Source organism: Oryctolagus cuniculus, chromosome 18 (assembly GCF_051225735.1).
Source record: "Oryctolagus cuniculus isolate XC-2025 breed Fujian yellow rabbit chromosome 18, ASM5122573v1, whole genome shotgun sequence".
Taxonomy (NCBI): Eukaryota; Metazoa; Chordata; class Mammalia; order Lagomorpha; family Leporidae; genus Oryctolagus; species Oryctolagus cuniculus.
The window spans coordinates 4,795,245-4,813,040 of NC_142884.1; the positions used below are offsets into that span (position 1 = coordinate 4,795,245).

At 65.0% G+C, this 17,796-nt stretch overlaps 1 protein-coding gene across 1 annotated transcript; it reads right to left on the minus strand.

The window, feature by feature from the left end:
- Positions 1-857: 857 nt before the first annotated feature.
- On the minus strand, positions 858-16,166 carry CACNG8 (calcium voltage-gated channel auxiliary subunit gamma 8). Its single transcript, XM_051828028.3, has 4 exons — positions 15,723-16,166; positions 7,838-7,921; positions 6,040-6,180; positions 858-4,530 (listed from the first exon to the last, which is right to left on the minus strand). The coding sequence occupies exons 1-4, from the start codon at positions 15,901-15,903 to the stop codon at positions 3,755-3,757; spliced, it is 1,182 nt and encodes a 393-aa protein (XP_051683988.2). The 5' UTR covers positions 15,904-16,166; the 3' UTR covers positions 858-3,754.
- Positions 16,167-17,796: the final 1,630 nt, after the last annotated feature.

A 17,796-nucleotide genomic window follows, 5' to 3' on the forward strand; every position in this document is an offset into this window, starting at 1 on the left:
ATTCCCACCTCAGCAGGCGGCCCCGGGCCCGAACTGCCAGGTCACTGGAGGGGCCAGGAAAAAGATCTGGACTCCAGAGTCTGAGGGAGGAGGACCTGGGCTCCTGGGTCTGAGGGAGGAGGGGGCTGGGGGCCAGGACTCCTGGGTCTGAGGGAGGAGGGGGCTGGGGGGCCAGGACTCCTGGGTCTGAGGGAGGAGGGGCTGGGGCCTGGGCTGCTGGGTCTGAGGGAGGAGGGGCTGGGGGCCAGAACTCCTGGGTCTGAGGGAGGAGGAGGGGCTGGGGGCCAGGACTCCTGGGTCTGAGGGAGGAGGAGGGGGCTGGGGGGCCAGGGCTCCTGGGTCTGAGGGAGGAGGAGGGGCTGGGGGCCAGGGCTCCTGGGTCTGAGGAAGGAGGAGGGACTGGGGGCCAGGACCCCTGGGTCTGAGGGAGGAGGAGGGGCTGGGGGCCAGGACTCCTGGGTCTGAGGGAGGAGGAGGGGGCTGGGGGCCAGGGCTCCTGGGTCTGAGGGAGGAGGGGCTGGGGGCCAGGACTCCTGGGTCTGAGGGAGGAGGAGGGGCTGGGGGCCAGGGCTCCTGGGTCTGAGGGAGGAGGAGGGGCTGGGGGCCAGGGCTCCTGGGTCTGAGGGAGGAGGAGGGGGCTGGAGGCCAGGACTCCTGGGTCTGAGGGAGGAGGGGGGCCTGGACACTGGGGAGAGGGAGGAGGGGCTTGGAGGTCCCTGGACCTGAGTGTGAAGGAGGAGGAGTTTGAGGGCCTTGACCCCTGGGTCTGAGGCAGGAGGAGGGGCCGGAGCCCTGGGTCTGAGCGAGGAACACTCGGGGTCTGCAGGCGGGGTTGGCGGGCGGCACGGAGCCAGAGGGCAGCCTCTTCATCAGCTTTATTAGACCGGGCACCCCGGGGGGCCGTCCATGCAGTTCCAGCTCCCCCAGGGGCAGGGACAGGGCAGCTGTGTGGCTGGGCAGCAGGGCGTCCCCCAGCCCTCGGCAGCCAGCCCAGGTGGAACCCCCTCTCCTCACTTCCTCCTGCGCCGCCCACCCCTGCCCCTGCTCTGGGCCCCTCTGTGCGAGGCACGGGGTCTGCCGCTGTGTCCAGAGCGAGGCCAGACACGGGGAGCAGCACCCACCGCGAGACTGGGTCCCCAGGCAGCCTTGGCAAGTGTGCATCCCTGGCCTGCATGAATGAATGGATGGATGAATGGTTGAAGGAGCAGGTGTTGTGAGTGGACGGAGTGAGATGGTGACACCACACGTGTCCCAAGCCTGCTGCGTGCCTCGCCAGGGCCCCCCTCCCTCCGTGTGGTGCCTGCCTCTCCTCCAAGGGCGGAGACTGCAGGGCCAGGCACTGGAGGGGGGGTGGGGAGGGACGTCCTCAGGAAATGCCCTGTAGCCTCCATAAATCAGCGCCTCCCTGCTCTTCTCTGCACCTGATGGGATCCACAGGGGCCGCAGGAGACAGGAGCCGGGCAGACGGGCGGGATGCCCTAGTACCTGTCTTACAGCAGCACCTCCTCGGGCCCTAACGCCACCCGCCCATCACCCTCACTTGTCCATGTCACTTCCATGCCCTCCCCCAAAAAATGCTGGACTTGGGTTCCTCCTGTCGTCCCCTCACTCCCCCCTTCCTCCAGCAGGAATTCCATCCGGCCCTCGCCTGAAATGATGTCACCCATGCCCAGGGTATCCAGTCTCATGGTCACTGCTCTCCGGGTCCCCCCTCCCCAGCCTTGGCCCTGGCCGCCACACCCCTTCTTGGAATGCTTTGTGCTTTTGCCCTCTGGGACTCCCCTGCCCCCCCCCCCCACTTTTCAGCTCTGCTGTGCTACCTCCTCCCTCTTCTCCTCTGCCACAGGTGCCCCCAAGGCTCTGACCAAGGTCGCTTCATCCAGTCCTGTGGCTCTAAAGGTCTCTTACACACTGACGCTTCCGAAAACTTATGTTTCCAGCCCTGACCTCTCCCCCAAGCTTGTCTTGCATATCCAGCTGGCTACCTGATACCCCAACTCGGCTTCCCCACCCTCGGCCCCTCCCCCCAGGTCCTCTCTCTGCTCCCCAGCGTCCCCCTTCCTGGTCGGTCACAGCAGCGGCCACCACGATGAGCAAGCCCAGTGCCACAGTGGTTTCTGGCTCCCCCTGCCGTGACATCCACCCCTGCTGCTGTGGATTCTGTGTTCCCGAGAGCACTGGGCACTCCCGAAATCTGACCTCCGCACAGAAGTGTGATTCTGATGTTATCTGGCGTGGCTTAAATAAAAGTAGGATCGTGGCGTGCCTGTGCTCAAAAACCTGTCAAGGGTTGGCTGTTGGGTCTGGAATACAGTTCCTTAGTTCTCCCCAGGGCTGAAGTACTCCCCCCACCCCGCTCCGCACAGGCGTGGGGCCCTCAGAAACCTGTCATTTCTCAGGACGTTTGTGCCTTGGGGTGACCGGATGCCTGTCCTCCAGATTTCTCCTGTCCCTGCCCTGCGCCCAGCCCACGTCTCTGTCCCCTTGGCAGCGGGGCTTTCTGGAAGCACCTCTTGACAGGCGCCTGCTCTGCCCTGGTGTTTCATGTCCTGCGTAACTGTTCAAACACTGGGCGTCCCCTGGGGACCGCCCTCCCAGCAATGGGGTTTGGGGCCAGGGCCAGGGACCCGTTCGCCTCCAGTGTCCAGGTAAGCAGATGCTGAGAAGTGTTGGGGGGTGAACGGCTGCCTGAGTGAGTGAGTGAATGAATGAAATGTGTGTCTCTAGACCCCGAGTTCCGTCTGTGCACCTGCCGGGCTCCCTCCCACAGGAGTGAGTGGCGCAGGTCAGGGTTCGGTGCTGTATCCAGCGTCTCCGCCTTGGTCTCTGGGTCCTTGTCTTCCCTCTCAGCGCCGTGCACAAGAGGCTATCCCAAGGCCCCAGAGACCCTCAGGTCAAATCCGACCAGACTCCTGACCTCACCTGTACCCTGCGGCCCTGCCGCGTCTCCAGCCTCCTCCCCCGCTGCCCCAGGCTGCTCCCTGCCCACCAGCCTCGCCTGTCAGCGGCACTAGGATAGCTCTTTCTCTTAACCTGGGGTAAGCCCCAGGGATAAAGCCACGCGGTGACAGCTCAGCTCTCCCCTGCATCCTGAGCGAAACTTGCTCTGTCCAGGCACCACTCAGGAGCCCTGGGTGGACACCCCCGGCCCCGCGCTCCCCACCCCGCAAGGCGGCCCCACCCCCTCCCCAAGCGCCTCCTGTGTACCTGGTACACAGCAGGTGCTTAATGAGCCCTTGTGCACTGCTGAGTGAAGGAGTGAGTGAGTGCCCGCGCCCTCCTGGCTCGTTGCTCCCTGTGCGTTATGGAGAGCGTCTAGTGTGGTGTGAGGGTGGGACTACGGATTCGTGTGCTATGCGCCCCTCCGTGGGGGCCGGGCCGGGCCGGGAGTCCCTCCCTCCCCTCCCCCCGCCCCGCCCCCACATGCACACAGCAGAACATTAGAAAGGAAACACCTCAAAACTGCAAAAAACGCCACGGCCCTCCCCCCGCCCCCCCAAAATAATAAAACGACGACGCGCCCCCGCCCGCGGCCCCCTCCCTTCGCCCTCCCTGGGGTCCCTGCTCGGGAGGGCGAAGGGGGGCGCCCCCGCAAGCGCGCCCCGGGGTGCGGGGGGCGACGCGGGGCGCGGGGAGGCCGCGCATCTCCGTCCGGCGCGCTCGCGGGGAGCAGCGGGGCGCCCGGACGCCGGCGGCCTCGTTGCACGCGCGCCCGCGCACGCGCCCCGGACGCCCCGGCCCCCCGCGCCGCGCCCTACACGGGCGTGGTTTTCCTGTTGAGCGTGTTGGTGTTGGAGGCGGCGGCCTCCTTGGCCAGGGTCCCGGGGGCGGGCGCGGCGGGCGCGGGCGGCGCGGGGGCGGGCGCGGCGGGCGGCGCGGTGACCGTGACCGTGACCCCGCCGCCGCCGCCGCCGCCTGCCTCCTTGGGGAAGGTGTTGTGCAGCGTGAGGAAGCCGGGCGCCCCCGCGCGGTCCCGCTCGGCGCCCGCCGCGCCGCCGCCGCCCGCACCTGCCGCGCCGCCGCCGCCGCCGAACGCGCCCGCGCTGCCGCCGCCGCCGCCGCCGGCCGCCGCCAGCCCCGCGGCCACGCTGCCCTTGGACGGGTCGCGGCTGAGCGTGTACATGGAGATGTCCGTGGAGGCGAAGCCCGGGCCGCCGGGGCCGCCGGGAGACGCGTCCCGCGACGGCGACGGCTCGCTGGAGCGGGAGCTAGAGCGGGAGCGGCGGCGGTAGCGGAAGCGGTAACTGGGCAGACGGAGGATGGCCGAGGGGCCGCTCCCGCCACTGCCGCCCGCGCCCCCGCCGGCCTTGAGCAGGTCCGAGCGAGACTGGCAGTGCGCCTCGCGGCTGCGTTCGATGTAGATGTTGACGGCCAGCACGCCGATCACCTCGGCCAGGATGAAGGACAGCCCGCCGAAGTAGAAGGACCAGCCGTACGAGTAGTGGCTCTTCTTCTCCTCGTCGCGCTTCGGGCCCGGCTCGCCCGCGTTGGCCGAGATGTACACGATCACGCCAATGATGTTGCTCAGGCCTGGGCGGGGACGTCAGACGGGAGCCTCGAGGCCGCCCCGGGTCGGCGGCGCCCCGCCCCCGCCGGCCCGAGCCTGCCCATCGGCCCCAGGCCCCGCCCCAGCTGCCCCAGGCCCCGCCCCCGGTGGCCCGAGCCCCGCCCCCGCCGGCCCGAGCCCCGCCCCGCTGCCCCAGGCCCCGCCCCTGCCGATCCGAGCCTGCCCATCGGCCCCAGGCCCCGCCCCTGCTGGTCTAAACTCTGCCCCTGCCGGCCTAAGGCCCTCTCCAGCTGCTCGGGGCCCCAGGCTACAGACTGGGCACCAGGTGGGCAAGCACGCATCCCTTAAGGCACCGCGGCTGTCCAGGCCCTGCCCCCAAATGGCAATGGGCTGACCTCAAACCCCACCTCAGGACAGCCCATATTCCACCCTCAGGTGCTGGTCTGTGCCCTGGCTGGCCGCCCCTCTGCCCCAGGTGGTCTGGGCTCCACCCCGACGGACCTAAGCCCCACAGATGGCCTAAGCCCCTGGCCCGCCTGCGCTGGCCACTGAGGCCCCGCCTGGGTCCAGGCGCTGACTCCACTCAGAACCTGTCTGACCGTCGCGGCCCTGCCCACTGCAGGCCCGACCCGCTCCTCCGAGCGCAGTCCAGCCCCCGGCCGCCCCTGCAGCCCTGGATCCCCTCCTATCGGCGCGGGGCCTCCTGCAGGCCTCCCAAGCCAGCCCCGCCCCGCATCTTCGAGGAGGAGCTCCTCGTGGAGCCCCCAGCAGGCTCATTCAGAGTGCAAAACGGGCGTGGGGCGGGGTCGAGCCGCTGCCTCAGCGCCGGTTCGAGTCCTGGCCGCTCCACTTGCGATCCAGCTCCCTGCTAATGCGCCTGGGAAAGCAGCAGAGGGCGGCCGGGATGCTTGGGCCTCTGCGCCCACGAGGGAGGCCCGGAGGACGCTGCTGGCTCTGGCCGCTGCGGCCGCATGGGGCGCGAACCAGCGGACAGAAGAGCTCTCCCGCTCCCTCTCTGCCTTTCAAATAAGTAAATAAATAATTGGAAAAAAGAAAGGAAACCTGGTCTTCCCCCTCAGGGCCTCGCCCCTCGGCGGGCCTGTTCTGGGACCCGCCTGGCGCTGGCCTCCTGGGACGCCCGGCTTCTCTCTCTGTCCCCTGATGGCGCCACCCTCTCCCTTCCAAGTCTCCTGCGGCACCGCCCCTCCTCCAAGGGGCAACAGGAAGAGCGCCTTCCCCGATCCAGCGGCACCCGCGAGGCTCCGCCCCCGGACGCAGACTCCGCCCCACCGGCATGCAAATCTCTCCTCCGCGCCCCGCCCCCACGCGCAGGGTCCCGATTCGGCCGCCGGCCCCGCCCCCTCGCAAGCTCCTCCCCTCCGTCACCGGGGCCGCGCGCCGCTCCGTCCACGCCTACCTGGCTCGGCTGGGCGGAGCCGGGGAGGCCCGCACCCCCGGGGGGGGGGCGCTCGGGGCGGGGTCGCCTCGCGGACACACCCACGCGCCCGCCGCCCCCTCCCTCTGCCTCTCACCTGCGGCCACGAACAGGATGCCTGCGCCCAGGATGATGTTCCGCTTGGACTTGTAGACGCGGGAGGCCGCCACGCACACGCCCCCCAGCAGCAGCAGGATGGCGCTGAGGATGGGGAAGATGCTGGAGGCCCGGACGACCCCTGCGGGGAGGGGAGACGGGGATGGGCCGCCCGCGCCCGGCTCGCGGGTGGGTGTGGAAAATCACGGGCTCGCTCTTCTGGGGCCTCCGGCTTCCTCCCCCCCTCATTTCCCCAGGTCGCTCCTCTCGGGTCCCCGCCCCTTGCTCTCGCTCCCCGGGACCCCGACTCCACACAAGGGTCCCTCTGACCCCCGCGCCTGGCTTATCCGTCTTTCCGGGGGTCTCTGACCCCCGCGCCTGGCTTCCTCCGTCTTTCCGGGGGTCTATGTCCCCCCATACCTGGCTTCATCTGTCTAGAGGTCTCTGTCCCCCATGTCCGTCTTTCCGGGGGTCTCTGACCCCCGCGCCTGGCTTCATCTGTCTGGGGTCTCTGACCCCCGCGCCTGGCTTCATCTGTCTGGGGTCTCTGTCCCCCCATGTCCGCCTGGCTTCTTCTGTCCGGGGGTCTCTGTCCCCCCATGTCCACCTGGCTTCCTCTGTCTTTCAGGGGGTCTCTGTCCTCCATGTCCGCCTGGTTTCATCTGTCTGGGGGTTTCTGTCCCCCATCTGCCTGGTTTCACCCGTCTTTCCGGGGGTCTCTGTCCCCCTCACGCCTGCCTGCATCTTTCCGGGGGTCTCTGTCCCCCATGTCCACCTGGCTTCTTCTGTCTGGGGGGTCTCCCCCCTATGTCCACCTGGCTTCCTCCATCTTTCCAGGGGTCTCTGTCCCCCATGTCCGCCGTCTTTCCGGGGGTCTCTGTCCCCCTCACGCCTGCCTGCATCTTTCCGGGGGTCTCTGTCCCCCATGTCCGCCTGGCTTCTTCTGTCTGGGGGTCTCCCCCCTATGTCCACCTGGCTTCATCTGTCTGGGGGTCTCTGTCCTCCATATCCACCTGGCTTCTTCTGTCTGGGGGGTCTCTGTCCCCCCATGTCCGCCTGGCTTCTTCTGTCTGGGGGTCTCCCCCCTATGTCCACCTGGCTTCTTCTGTCTGGGGGTCTCCCCCCTATGTCCGCCTGGCTTCATCTGTCTGGGGGGGGGTCTCTGTCCCCCCATGTCCGCCTGGCTTCATCTGTCTGGGGGTCTCTGTCCCCCATGTCCGCCATCTTTCCAGGGGTCTCTGTCCCCCATCCGCCTGGCTCCTCCGTCTTCCTGGGTCCTTCTCTCTCTCACGCCCCCATTTCCTTCCCCTCCTCCCTCCTTTCTTGCTCCCTCATCCGTCTCCTTCTTCCTCCATCTTTCTCCCTTTTCCCTCTCCAGCCCTCTCCTCACCCCTACAATCGCAAGCAAACAGATTTTGTGATTTCTGAGCCTGGCTGAGGCAGCAGCCAATCGGGATTCAGGCTTTGCCGCGTTCTCGGGGCGGCTGCCAATCACAACACTGGCTTCCCCAGCCGGCTCCTCCGAGTGGCCACTTCCCCGCGGGCCCCCGCGGCGCAGGGACCAATCTCAGCCTGGGAATCTACCGCCAGTCACAGAGCGGAGTTGCCGCCGCTGCCAATCAGCACACAGGATCCCCCCTCATCCCGCCCCGAGGTGAGAGGAGGGGGCGGGACAGGAAGCACTGAGCCAATCGGGAACCAGAGCATCTCAGCTCCTGGACTTGGATTGGCCAGGACGCCCACCGCGCCTCCGCCCAGGCCCGCCCCGCGCGCCCCCGGGCCGCAGCATCCCCACGTACGGAGCAGATACTCCGCGCTGTCGTGGTCGTAGTCCGTGTCCTCCGGGAAATGGTTGATCTTCACGCAGACGCCTCTTTTCAACCCTGGAGGGGGACGCGGTGGTGGGGGTGGGGCACCCGTGACGAAAGACCCTCCCCGCCCCGGCCCGTGCGGGGTCTGGGACAGACTCCTGCCTTCTCCAGCGTCAGCTTCCTCACTTGTTTGGGGATAAAGGCAGAGAGAAAGGCGGGAAGACCCCAGGGGCCCTGCAGCCCGCGCAGAGCCCTGCACCCCCGCGGGCTCCTGTCTCCGGCCAGGACCCCCATTCCCGCCCGGGGCCCCGCGGGGTCTGCAGCCCCTACCCCCAGCCTTCTCTTCGGGGACAGTTTCCGCTGTCTGCCTCTCGCCCAGAGCTGGAGAGAAAAGTACATCCGAGCCAACACTTGGTTGCCTGCCCTGTCCGAGCGCCCTGCCGCTCGCAGGCTTTGCCTGAGCTGGGGGCCGCCCCCCTCCACGCACTGAGCTGATGCGGTGGCCCGCAGTGGGCCGCTTGGGGGGCCTCACAGAGGAAGCACCGCACACGCATGCACGCACACAAATACGCGCATGCATGATACATATGCACACGTGCACATACACGCGTGTGCACTATACATGTGTGCACACATACATGCATACACACTCATGCACCGACACACCTACACACACACCTACATATGTATGTACAGACATGCTCATACACACACGAATACATGAATACGCATACACGTGTGCGCGCATACATGCATATGCACTCATGCACCGACACATACAGACACACACCTACATATACATATGTACAGACATGCTCATACATGAACACATGAACACGCATACACGTGTGCACACATACATGCATATACACTCATGCACCGACACATACAGACACACACCTACCTACACATGCATACAGATGCTCATACACACTCGAACACACATACACGTGTGCATACACACATGCAGACACACGTGTGTGCATAAGCACACTGCACACGTGCATGCAATACACCACACATACATACGTGTGCGCACATGCAGCGCATACACATGTGCACGTGCCCTCAAACACTTCTCTGGGCCACAACAGCTCTGGGTTGATTTATGAGCCTGGGAGGCCCTGGAGGGGGGGCACAGGTCTGACTCCTCTGTGCATCCCCAGGGTGTCGTGGCACTGGGCCCAACACTCAGGGGCCTGAAGGAAGGGCCACTGGGTGGATGAGTGGACACACGGATAGCAGGAGCGCAGAGCGGAGGCCGAGGAAGCAGGGAAGGAACGGGCCGGAGAGGCGTGGGGAGAATGCCCACAAGGCTGCGAGGCCGCCGGGGCCACGGCTTCTCAGCGTCCAGAGAAACAGGTAGTGTGGTGGGTGACCTGTGGCGGCCAGTGCTGGGTGTCGGAGCCACTGCCTCGGACTCCTGCACTCTCTCACGCTGACTAGGCCAGCCACTTCTGCTCCCGCACCTGCAGGGCTGATGCAAGGGCGGGGTGCAGCTAGAGACCTGGCGCTCTGCCTGGTGCACAGTGACGTGCTTCCTTCACAGCGGTCGGCACATTGTCCCCATTGCCCAGATGCAGAGACTGAGGCCCCAACAGGGCGCATGGAGTCGGAGCTGCTGGGTAGTGGAAGCAGGACTCCACCGCGCCTGGGCCGAGCACCTGGGCCATTCTCCCCTGCAGCCCAGGCTCCAGGGCGAGGCCATGCACATAACAGGTGCTTAATAAACATTTTCCATGAAACAGTGGTTGGGCTTTCCCTAAAAGCAGTCAAAGCCACAATGGGGGCCGGTGCTGTGGCCCAGCAGGTTAGACCGCCGCCTGCAGTGCCGGCATTCCCTGTGGGCACGGTTCGAGTCCCAACTGCTCCACTTCTAATCCAGCTCCCTGCTAATGTACCTGGGAAAGCAGTAGAAGATGGCTCAAGTGCTTGGGCCCCTGCACCCACGTGGGAGACCTGGAAGAAGATCCTGGCTCCTGGCTTTCACCTGTCTCATCCCTGGTCATTATGGTCATTTGAGGAGTGAACCAGCAGATGCAAGACCTGTCTGTCTGCCTCTCTCTCTCTCTCTGCCTCTCTCTCTCTCTCTGCCTCTCTCTCTCTCTCTGCCTCTCTCTCCCTCTCTCCGTAACTCTGCCTTTTAAATAAATAAAAACAAAATATCTTAAAAAAAAAAAAAAGCCCGAGCACAATGAGATACCATCTTAAACTCGCTAGGATGGCTGCTATTTAAGAGAAACGCACACAGAGGAAATAAAATAACAAGTGTTGGCAAGGAGGTGGAGAAGTTGGAACTCCTGTGCACTGCTGGTAGCAACGTGCGACGGTGCAGCCACTACGGAAAACAGCGTGGCAGCTCCTCCAAACATTAAAAATAAAACCACCATATGATCTGGCAACTCCACTTCTGGGTGTGTACCCAAAGGAACCGGATCCAGGGACTCAAATAGACGCCTGTGCACCTGGGGTTGTAGTAGCGTTCTTCACCAGAGCCAACAGGTGGAGACAACCCAAACGCCCGTCACAGATGAAGGGATAAACACAACGTGGACCGCACAGGAGGGAATCCCGAGAGTTACGACGCCTGCCACGATGCACACGAACTCAGAGGACGTGGTGCCCAGAGAAACAAGCCGGTCACAGAAAGACAAGTGCTCTGAGGGTGTCCTAACATACCCAGGTGCCTGGAGCAGTCAAACTCGCCGAGACAGGTAGCCAGGGCTGGAGGAGGGGGTGGGGAACCGTTTAGCAGGTGCACAGTCTCCGTTTCGGAGACTGGATGCACGCTTAAAAGCATTGGGATGATTGATGTCTGTTATGTCCATTACACAATTGCAAAAAGAATGAAGGGATACGTAATTTCCACGCACAGACTCTCACCTGTCGGCGCAGCCATCACGGGTGCTGGGTTAAGACCGCGGGCTCAGGTTCCCTCCTTCCCTGACGGGGATCAGGGTGATTCTCTCCAAAGTCAGCACAGTGCAAGGAGGCTGAGCGTGCAGGAGCACTGGGCACCCACAGCCTTCCAGCAGGTGAGTGGTGACAGTCACCACGCCGGCCAGCTCCTGCTGGGAGCTAACTGCTCACCGGGCACTGCTTGGAGCATCTCACAGGTAGCGAGTTAAGCCACTCAGAACTCTGGGCATCCTTAGTCTCTGCCCCCGGCCCCTTGGAGTCCCCTGGACAGCAGGAGCGCCTCTCGCTCCGGTGAGGCAGCTCTCGGTCATCAGACAGAACCGGGCCGTGATTAGAGGCTCACTGAGGGGAGTGGGAGAGGGTTTGGCGGGTGGGTTAATGGCCACTCAAGCCTGGGTGATGAAGCCCCCCAGGACTGCTGGGCTGCGGGGTGTGGAGTGCCTGCAGGCCGAGGGAGGCAGCAGCAGTGCTGCCCGGGGCACTGCTCCAGGACCCAGACCTTCCCAGAACTCACGCTGAGGGCTCCTCCCCTGGCATCCGTGACCATGAAGGAGTGGATTCAAGGAAAACCCTGGGACCAGCCTTGGAGATGGGCAGAGCCAGGATCTCCGCTTTACACAGGAGGGCATGGAGGGTGGGGAGTCGAAGGCACTACTTCTGTGCTCCAGCCCCACCACCTGGTGCACCCGTCTTTGCCTGATGGTTCTGGGGACTCCCAGAGCCTCCATGTCCTCATTGGCAACTTCAAGCACGGGATCACGGTGTCTGTGCCGCTGGCCTGGAACGGGCCGGGAGTTTTCTGAACAGAGCTTGGGCTCCATAGAAGCGGGCAGGTGAGGGGTAACGGGCAGCTCTGGGGACAGCGAGGACATCGGTCTGGAGCAGGTGCACCCCTCACAAGGCTGGGCAGCCCATGCTGAGCCCCTTCCCCTGTCTGCCCTAACAAGGAAAGTGGGGGTAAAACCTTCCCTGGCCACTGTGTGGCTTCAATGGGGAACAAGGCAGGTGCCAAGCTGAGCAGGGCTTCCTGTGGTGGGAAAAGCCCTGGGGGCCTGGGGGCCTGAGATTCCCCAGGAGGGGGGCCCCAGCTCCCCAGCACCCCCTGCTATGCCCTGAGAGATGCTAAGCTGTGTATTCCAGACCTGGCAGGAAAAAGAGAGAGGCAAGAGACAGCGAGAAAATGCATACTATCCTGGAATAACTTTTATATTGATTACCTGTTTGACACATACCACTTTCGCTATACTGGGTTAAATAAAGTGTGATATTAGCATTAAGCCCACTCATTTCTTTGTGTTTTAATGCAGAGACTGAAAGGGTCAAGGCACACGTGTGGCTGGAGCTGTGTTTCCGTCGGGCGGTACTGGGCTGGGGGCTGGGCTCCTGGGGTTCCGGGGAGGAAGAGGAGGAACAGTAGCAACGGTGACAAGAAAATAAACTGTGTCCTCTGGGCCTCAGTCCCTGCTGCTAGCCCTTTAAATAGCACGCCTTCAAGAATTTCATGAACCGTGTGTGATACGCAAAGAGCTGGGCATGAATTTCAAACCCAGTGAATTTGATCTTTTAACTCCATGTCCTGCAACCTCTGTGACGTCCCCAGCCCCGCACCCGGATCCTCACTGCCCCAGCGATGGAACAAGGCATGGGAAGAGAGGCCACGTGCAGGGCCCGAGGTCAGGGAGTGTGGCTCAGAGACACAGGGAGCCCAGGAGTCCCCAGGGGGCTGTGGCCAAGGGGTCCACCTCCTCCCTTCTGGGTAGAGCAAGGGGCCCGGTGTCTACACTCCTGTGTCCCTGACGGGCTGGAAGCCGGAGCGAGGGCTGCTCTGTTCTCTCCAGAGACCCCTTGTACCTGGATGGGCTGTCGGTCTGCATTTTGGCCCTGTGACTTGGGCGGGTCACCCCGCCCCTCCCAGCCTTTGTCACCAGCGCTCAGTGACAAGGGCATGGCCTCCACCTACCTCCCCCGGGGTTCTGGGCCACCCGCTTCCCTGGCTGCCCCCAGACGGCTGTGACCAGTGCCTTCTCAGCCACCTTTCCTGCCTGCTTCTCGTCAGCCTCACAGTTTGTTTTTAAAGAGATTCACTTATTTATTTGAAAGGTGGGGGGAAAAGGGGTGGGAGAGAGACATCTTCCATCTGTTGGTTTACTTCCCAAATGTCCCCAACAGGCAGGGCTGGGCCAGGCTGAAGCCACGAGGCACAGACTCCATCTGGGTCTCCCACGGGGGTGGCAGGGACCCAAGGACTTGTGCTGTCACCTGCTGCCTCCCTGGGCTCACCAGCAGGGAGCTGGCCCTGAGCGTGGAGCAGCAGGGGCGCGGGGGTCCCCAGCGGAGGCTCAGCCTCTGTCCGTCAGCTGCCATCCCCTCCAGGCTGCCGCCTCCCTGAGTCGGCTGGGAGATCAGAGCTCCCACAGCCCGCGGCGACGGTCGGAACACCAGGGCCCCTTGGCCAAACCCACCCGAGACCGGGCTTCACCATTCTGTGATGACTGGGAAAACCTAAGGAGGCGATCTCACGACAGGCAGGACGGATGGGAATCTCACATCTCCGCGTGCACAGCCCAGCCACGCTCGCTCGCTCGCTCGCTCAGGCAGCGAGGCTGCAGTGAGCAGAGACGGCTGTGCTGACCCCCCTGCCGGACGCAGCCTCCCAGCATGAGCTTTACAGGGCGCGACCCACGCCGAGCCCGTGGTCTCTCTCCTCAGTAAGAAACCAGATGGGGCTGGGGGTCTGGCGTAGGGGTTAAGACGCCGTTTTGGGTGCCCACAGCCCTCTCGCAGGGCCTGGTTTGAGTGCCGGCTTGGCTGCCTGTTGGTGAGGGCTCCAGCACTCGGGGCCCTGCCGCCACGTGGGAAGCCTGGAGGACTGAGTGGCAGGCTCTGGGCTGGGGCCTGGCTCAGCCCTGCCCTGTGGCAGGCACTGGGGGGAACCAGCGGTCTCTGTCTCTCACTCTTTCTTTCTGCACCTCTCTGCCTTTCAAATGAAATACGTGAATGTGCGTTAAGAATCACACGTTAGAGAGAGAAGAACGAGAGGGAATGTTTTGCGGCTCCCCGGGCTCGGGTGCTCAGGCTGAGGCCCCACAGAGGGAGGGGTTCTCACTCCGGGACACAGCACCCGGGCGTCAGCCAGGGGCAGGGGGCTGCTGGCACCTGGTGGGAGGGGCGAGGATGCCACTCAGCACCCCCTGTGGCCCGAGACGCCCCCTCCCCACAGCCAACAAGCGGAGGCTGGGGAGCTGTGTGTTCGAGACACCCAGACTTCCTCTCTCTGTCTCTGTCTCTCTCTCCCAAAGTCGCTCCATCAGCGATTCCTGCCCACTATGAATCTGTGCAGCTCCCCAGTGCTGCGCTCCTGCCATACATGCCACCTGCTCTGTTCCCCTTGCCCCCCGCCCCGCCGTCACCTCTCCATGCCGCGAGAGCCACCCCGTCACAGCCGGAAGTCGCCTCAAGGAACTCCTCTGCTCCACAGCCTCCAATGGCTCCCATCTCAGAGCAGAGGCAAAGACCTTCACTCACTCTGCCCAGCCACACTCCCACCCCAGGGCCTTTGCACGTGCTGCTTCTGCTCTGCACACACCCACATACATAGCTGCATCTCTCACTTCCTTCAGACCCCACCCAAACGACCTCTGCTCCCTGCCCGCCCATCCTGCCAACTCCATCCCATACCATAAAGGTTTCATTTGTTTACCTCCAGAATACAAGATAAACAGAGACAGGGATTTTGTCTGTGGCTGCCTTTTTGTCTTTCCTCTGCCGCAGCCCCAGGCCGGAGGATGCTGCCTGACACACGTATGCACCCAGGAAAACCCCGTTGCCAGTGGATAAATGGGCGAGAGCAGGGGTGACCACACCACCGCCCCCAGGACTCTCGGGTCCGTGCGCGGGGCTGGGGCCGACACTCACGGCCCTGAGCTCAAACAGCCGCAGGAGGAAGACAGCGACCCCCCGAGAGGCAAGGGAGGGGTGGGACGTGGCAGCGGGCGGGGGTGGCTCTGATACGGGCACCTGCCCCTGGCTGCAGCCAGCCGCCCTGCTCAGACACCCTGAGGCTCCAAAGAAGCCAACAGCGGGATCTTCAGGGTGAATTCTCCCTACCTTTAAATGCTGGCACTGACTCAGATTTGGGGGTTCACATTTAGGGGTTCACATTGAAACATGCCACACTTCAGACCCAGAGCATCATCGGCCAGCAAGCCCCACCCACCAGACCCCCCAGCTGCCCTCTGGACTCTGCCCTTTCCAGCGCTGGGTGACCTTGGGCGAGTGGCCTAACTTCTCTGGGCCTGCCTCTCCTCACCTCACCCTCCTCAGAGTTCAAGGAGACCACGGTCTCCTCGGCTCAGCATGTGTGTGCCCAGCAATACGGAGGAGCAAGGGCCAGAGGGAAAGAGGGCCCGGGGAGGGAGGCTGTCGGCCTCTGGGGACGCTGCTCCCACTCCTGAGTGTTGCTGTGGGGTGCGGGGAGGTGGGGAGAGAGCGGTCACCCAGGGTGGACAGACAGATGGACAGGATGAGCACTCCGGGCTCTGCTGCCAGCCAGCCCTCCCAGACACACGAGGAAGCCAGGCTGGGGCTGAGACAGGGAGAGGGAGGGCACAGGGTGGGAGGGGGGAGCAGAGGGGAAGGAGGGAGGTCAGCGGAGAAGCCCTGGGGTGGGGTGGGGGAGGCAGAAGCAGGGGAAGGGGGGGAGGGGAGCGCCAGCAGCGACTCTGGGAGGAATCCCCAGCAGAGACGGGACAGGACAGGGCTGTGGGAGCTCCGGGCCACAGAGGAGGCCAAAGGGAGGCAGGAGGCTGACGGGGGCCAGGGCAGGCCCAGGAAGGGAGCACAGATGCCGGCCACGGGCGGGGAGGGAGCCCCGGGGTGGCACCGCAGGGCGCCGGGGGAGCGCGGAGGAGCAGGGGCTGAGGCGGGGGCGGGGGCCTGGCCGGCGCGCGCCTACCTTCCAGGCAGCAGATGCGCCAGAGGCCCGAGTGCGTGAGGCCGCCCGGGTCCTTGCGCTCCGAGGAGCCCCCGGCGCCCCCGCGGTGGGCGGGCGGGTCCTCGCCGGCCGTGAGGTTGGTGGTGTTGCAGATGAAGGCGCGCGTGTACAGCCAGTAGTCGGTGCTGATGGCGATCGTCATGAGGCCGAAGGCCGCGAAGGCGCCCACCGTGGTCAGCAGCACCTGCACGCCCTTCTCGCACCACAGGCCCCGCTCCTCGTTCCAGCGCTTCAGCGACTCCAGCTTGACCACGGGCAGCCGGGGGGCCGTGGGCCACCACCGGGGCAGCGGGGGCGGGGCCGTGCCGGCGGCTGGGGGGGGTCGCAGCACAGGCAGAAGCGGGGGGCCGGCGGCCGGCGGGGCTGGGGGCGCGGCGGGCAGGCAGCGGCGGCGGCGGCGCCGAGGGGGTCAGAGGGCGGCCATGGTCGCCGGCTGGTGGGGGGTGGGAGCGAGAGAGAGGGGTTAGACAGGACGCGCGGGACCCACCTCTCCAAAGCCCACTCCCACCGTGCTGGCCTCTCGGCCCCCGGCTCTGCCTTGGAGAGCCGGCCCAGCTGTCCCCTCCTCGGGTCCCTGAGCCCCCTGCTCCTCACTGGGGCGCCCTGTCCAGCCCAGTCCCCCTCCACCCCCAGGTCTTGTCTCACGCAGATCCCACCACAGAAAGACCCCCACTCACACCAGGAGCCCTTACTGTCCAGACCCCAACTGTCCTACAGTCTCTGCCACTGGGGCAGACATCCGAGCATCTCCTGGGAGGGAGCCCCTGCCGCTCAGGGCGGGAGGGGGGCGCGGGGGGGGGGGCCAAGGCTGGTCTGCAGTGCCAAGTTCTCGCCAGAGGACCCCGGGGAGTCCTGCTGCCCCCCCAAGAAAGCCTGGCTTAGAGGGGCTGCCCACCAGGAGCTCCCGGGGAGCCTCCGTGCCCCCTGCCCTCTCCCATAACTCACCCCAGCCCCAGCGCCTTCTCTGCCTTTGACTCAGGGAGAATCCCCACTCTCTCCCCTCCGCTTAGCACAAACTCCGGCGGATCAGGTCCCTGCCGCCTCTACGCCTCGGGCAAACTCATCATCACCACCACTTTCTCCTCCATTAAGGAAATTCTCCTGGTGCGCCTCTTCCACTCACAGCACCTGCTGCCTCCCGACCCCAGCGTCTCGCCCTGGGGAATAGCCCCCCCTTGCCGACCTGCACCCCCACTCCGCTCTGCCTAGCACTGCCGCGCAGAGGCCCCCCACTCTCCCGAGCCCTCCCCATCAGGAGGGGAGAAGCCCCTCACTGGCCCACTCCTCCACCCACTGTAGCTCCTGGGCTCTCCCCTTCCCAGGAGTGCCCCTGCCCTGTGCAGGAGCCCACATCTTCCTCCACATTTAAAAACTCCCCCAACTAACAGTGCCCTTCAGAAAGACGCAGCCCGCGAGACCACAACTCCTGTCCAGCACCAGGAGGTGCTGCTCGGCACCCCAAAGGCCCACGTCTACACCCCCATGCCCCCCTACCTGCCCCGGCTCTTCCCGGCAGGTGTCCCTTACCGGCTCCCTGACACTTCTTCCCTGACTTCTTCCCCAAATCCCTTCCGAGGGAGAAGCCCAGGAAGCCTCAGAAAACCACCAGAAAAACCCTGGGGCCCAGGCCAGGGTGACCTTGGCCCCGCTTCCTTCCCGCCCCCTACCAGCTGGTCCCAGACCAGGGCTGCTCCCAGAAGGGGCTGTGGAAAAAGGTTGGCTGGGGGGTGTCTCCATGGCAACCAGGCCTAGTGCCCCACACAGCTCCTCCCTCCTCCACCTCAACTCCCGCTGCCCACTCATGGCCCAGGAAGGGGCCGCCACTGGTGAGCGCCCTGGACCCTCAGCCCCCAGCCTCCCTCTCCCGAGCAGCCCCCCCCCCCCCCCGCTCCGAGTTTCTTCTCTCGCTGGCTGCTCTGTCGGCCTCCTCGCCCGGTCCCGTGCCCCTCGCCACCAGCCTGGCCACCTCCATCGCCTCTGCTTCCCCCCACCCCGCCCCCAGGTGGACCTGTGACCCCGGGATGTGCCTGCCCCT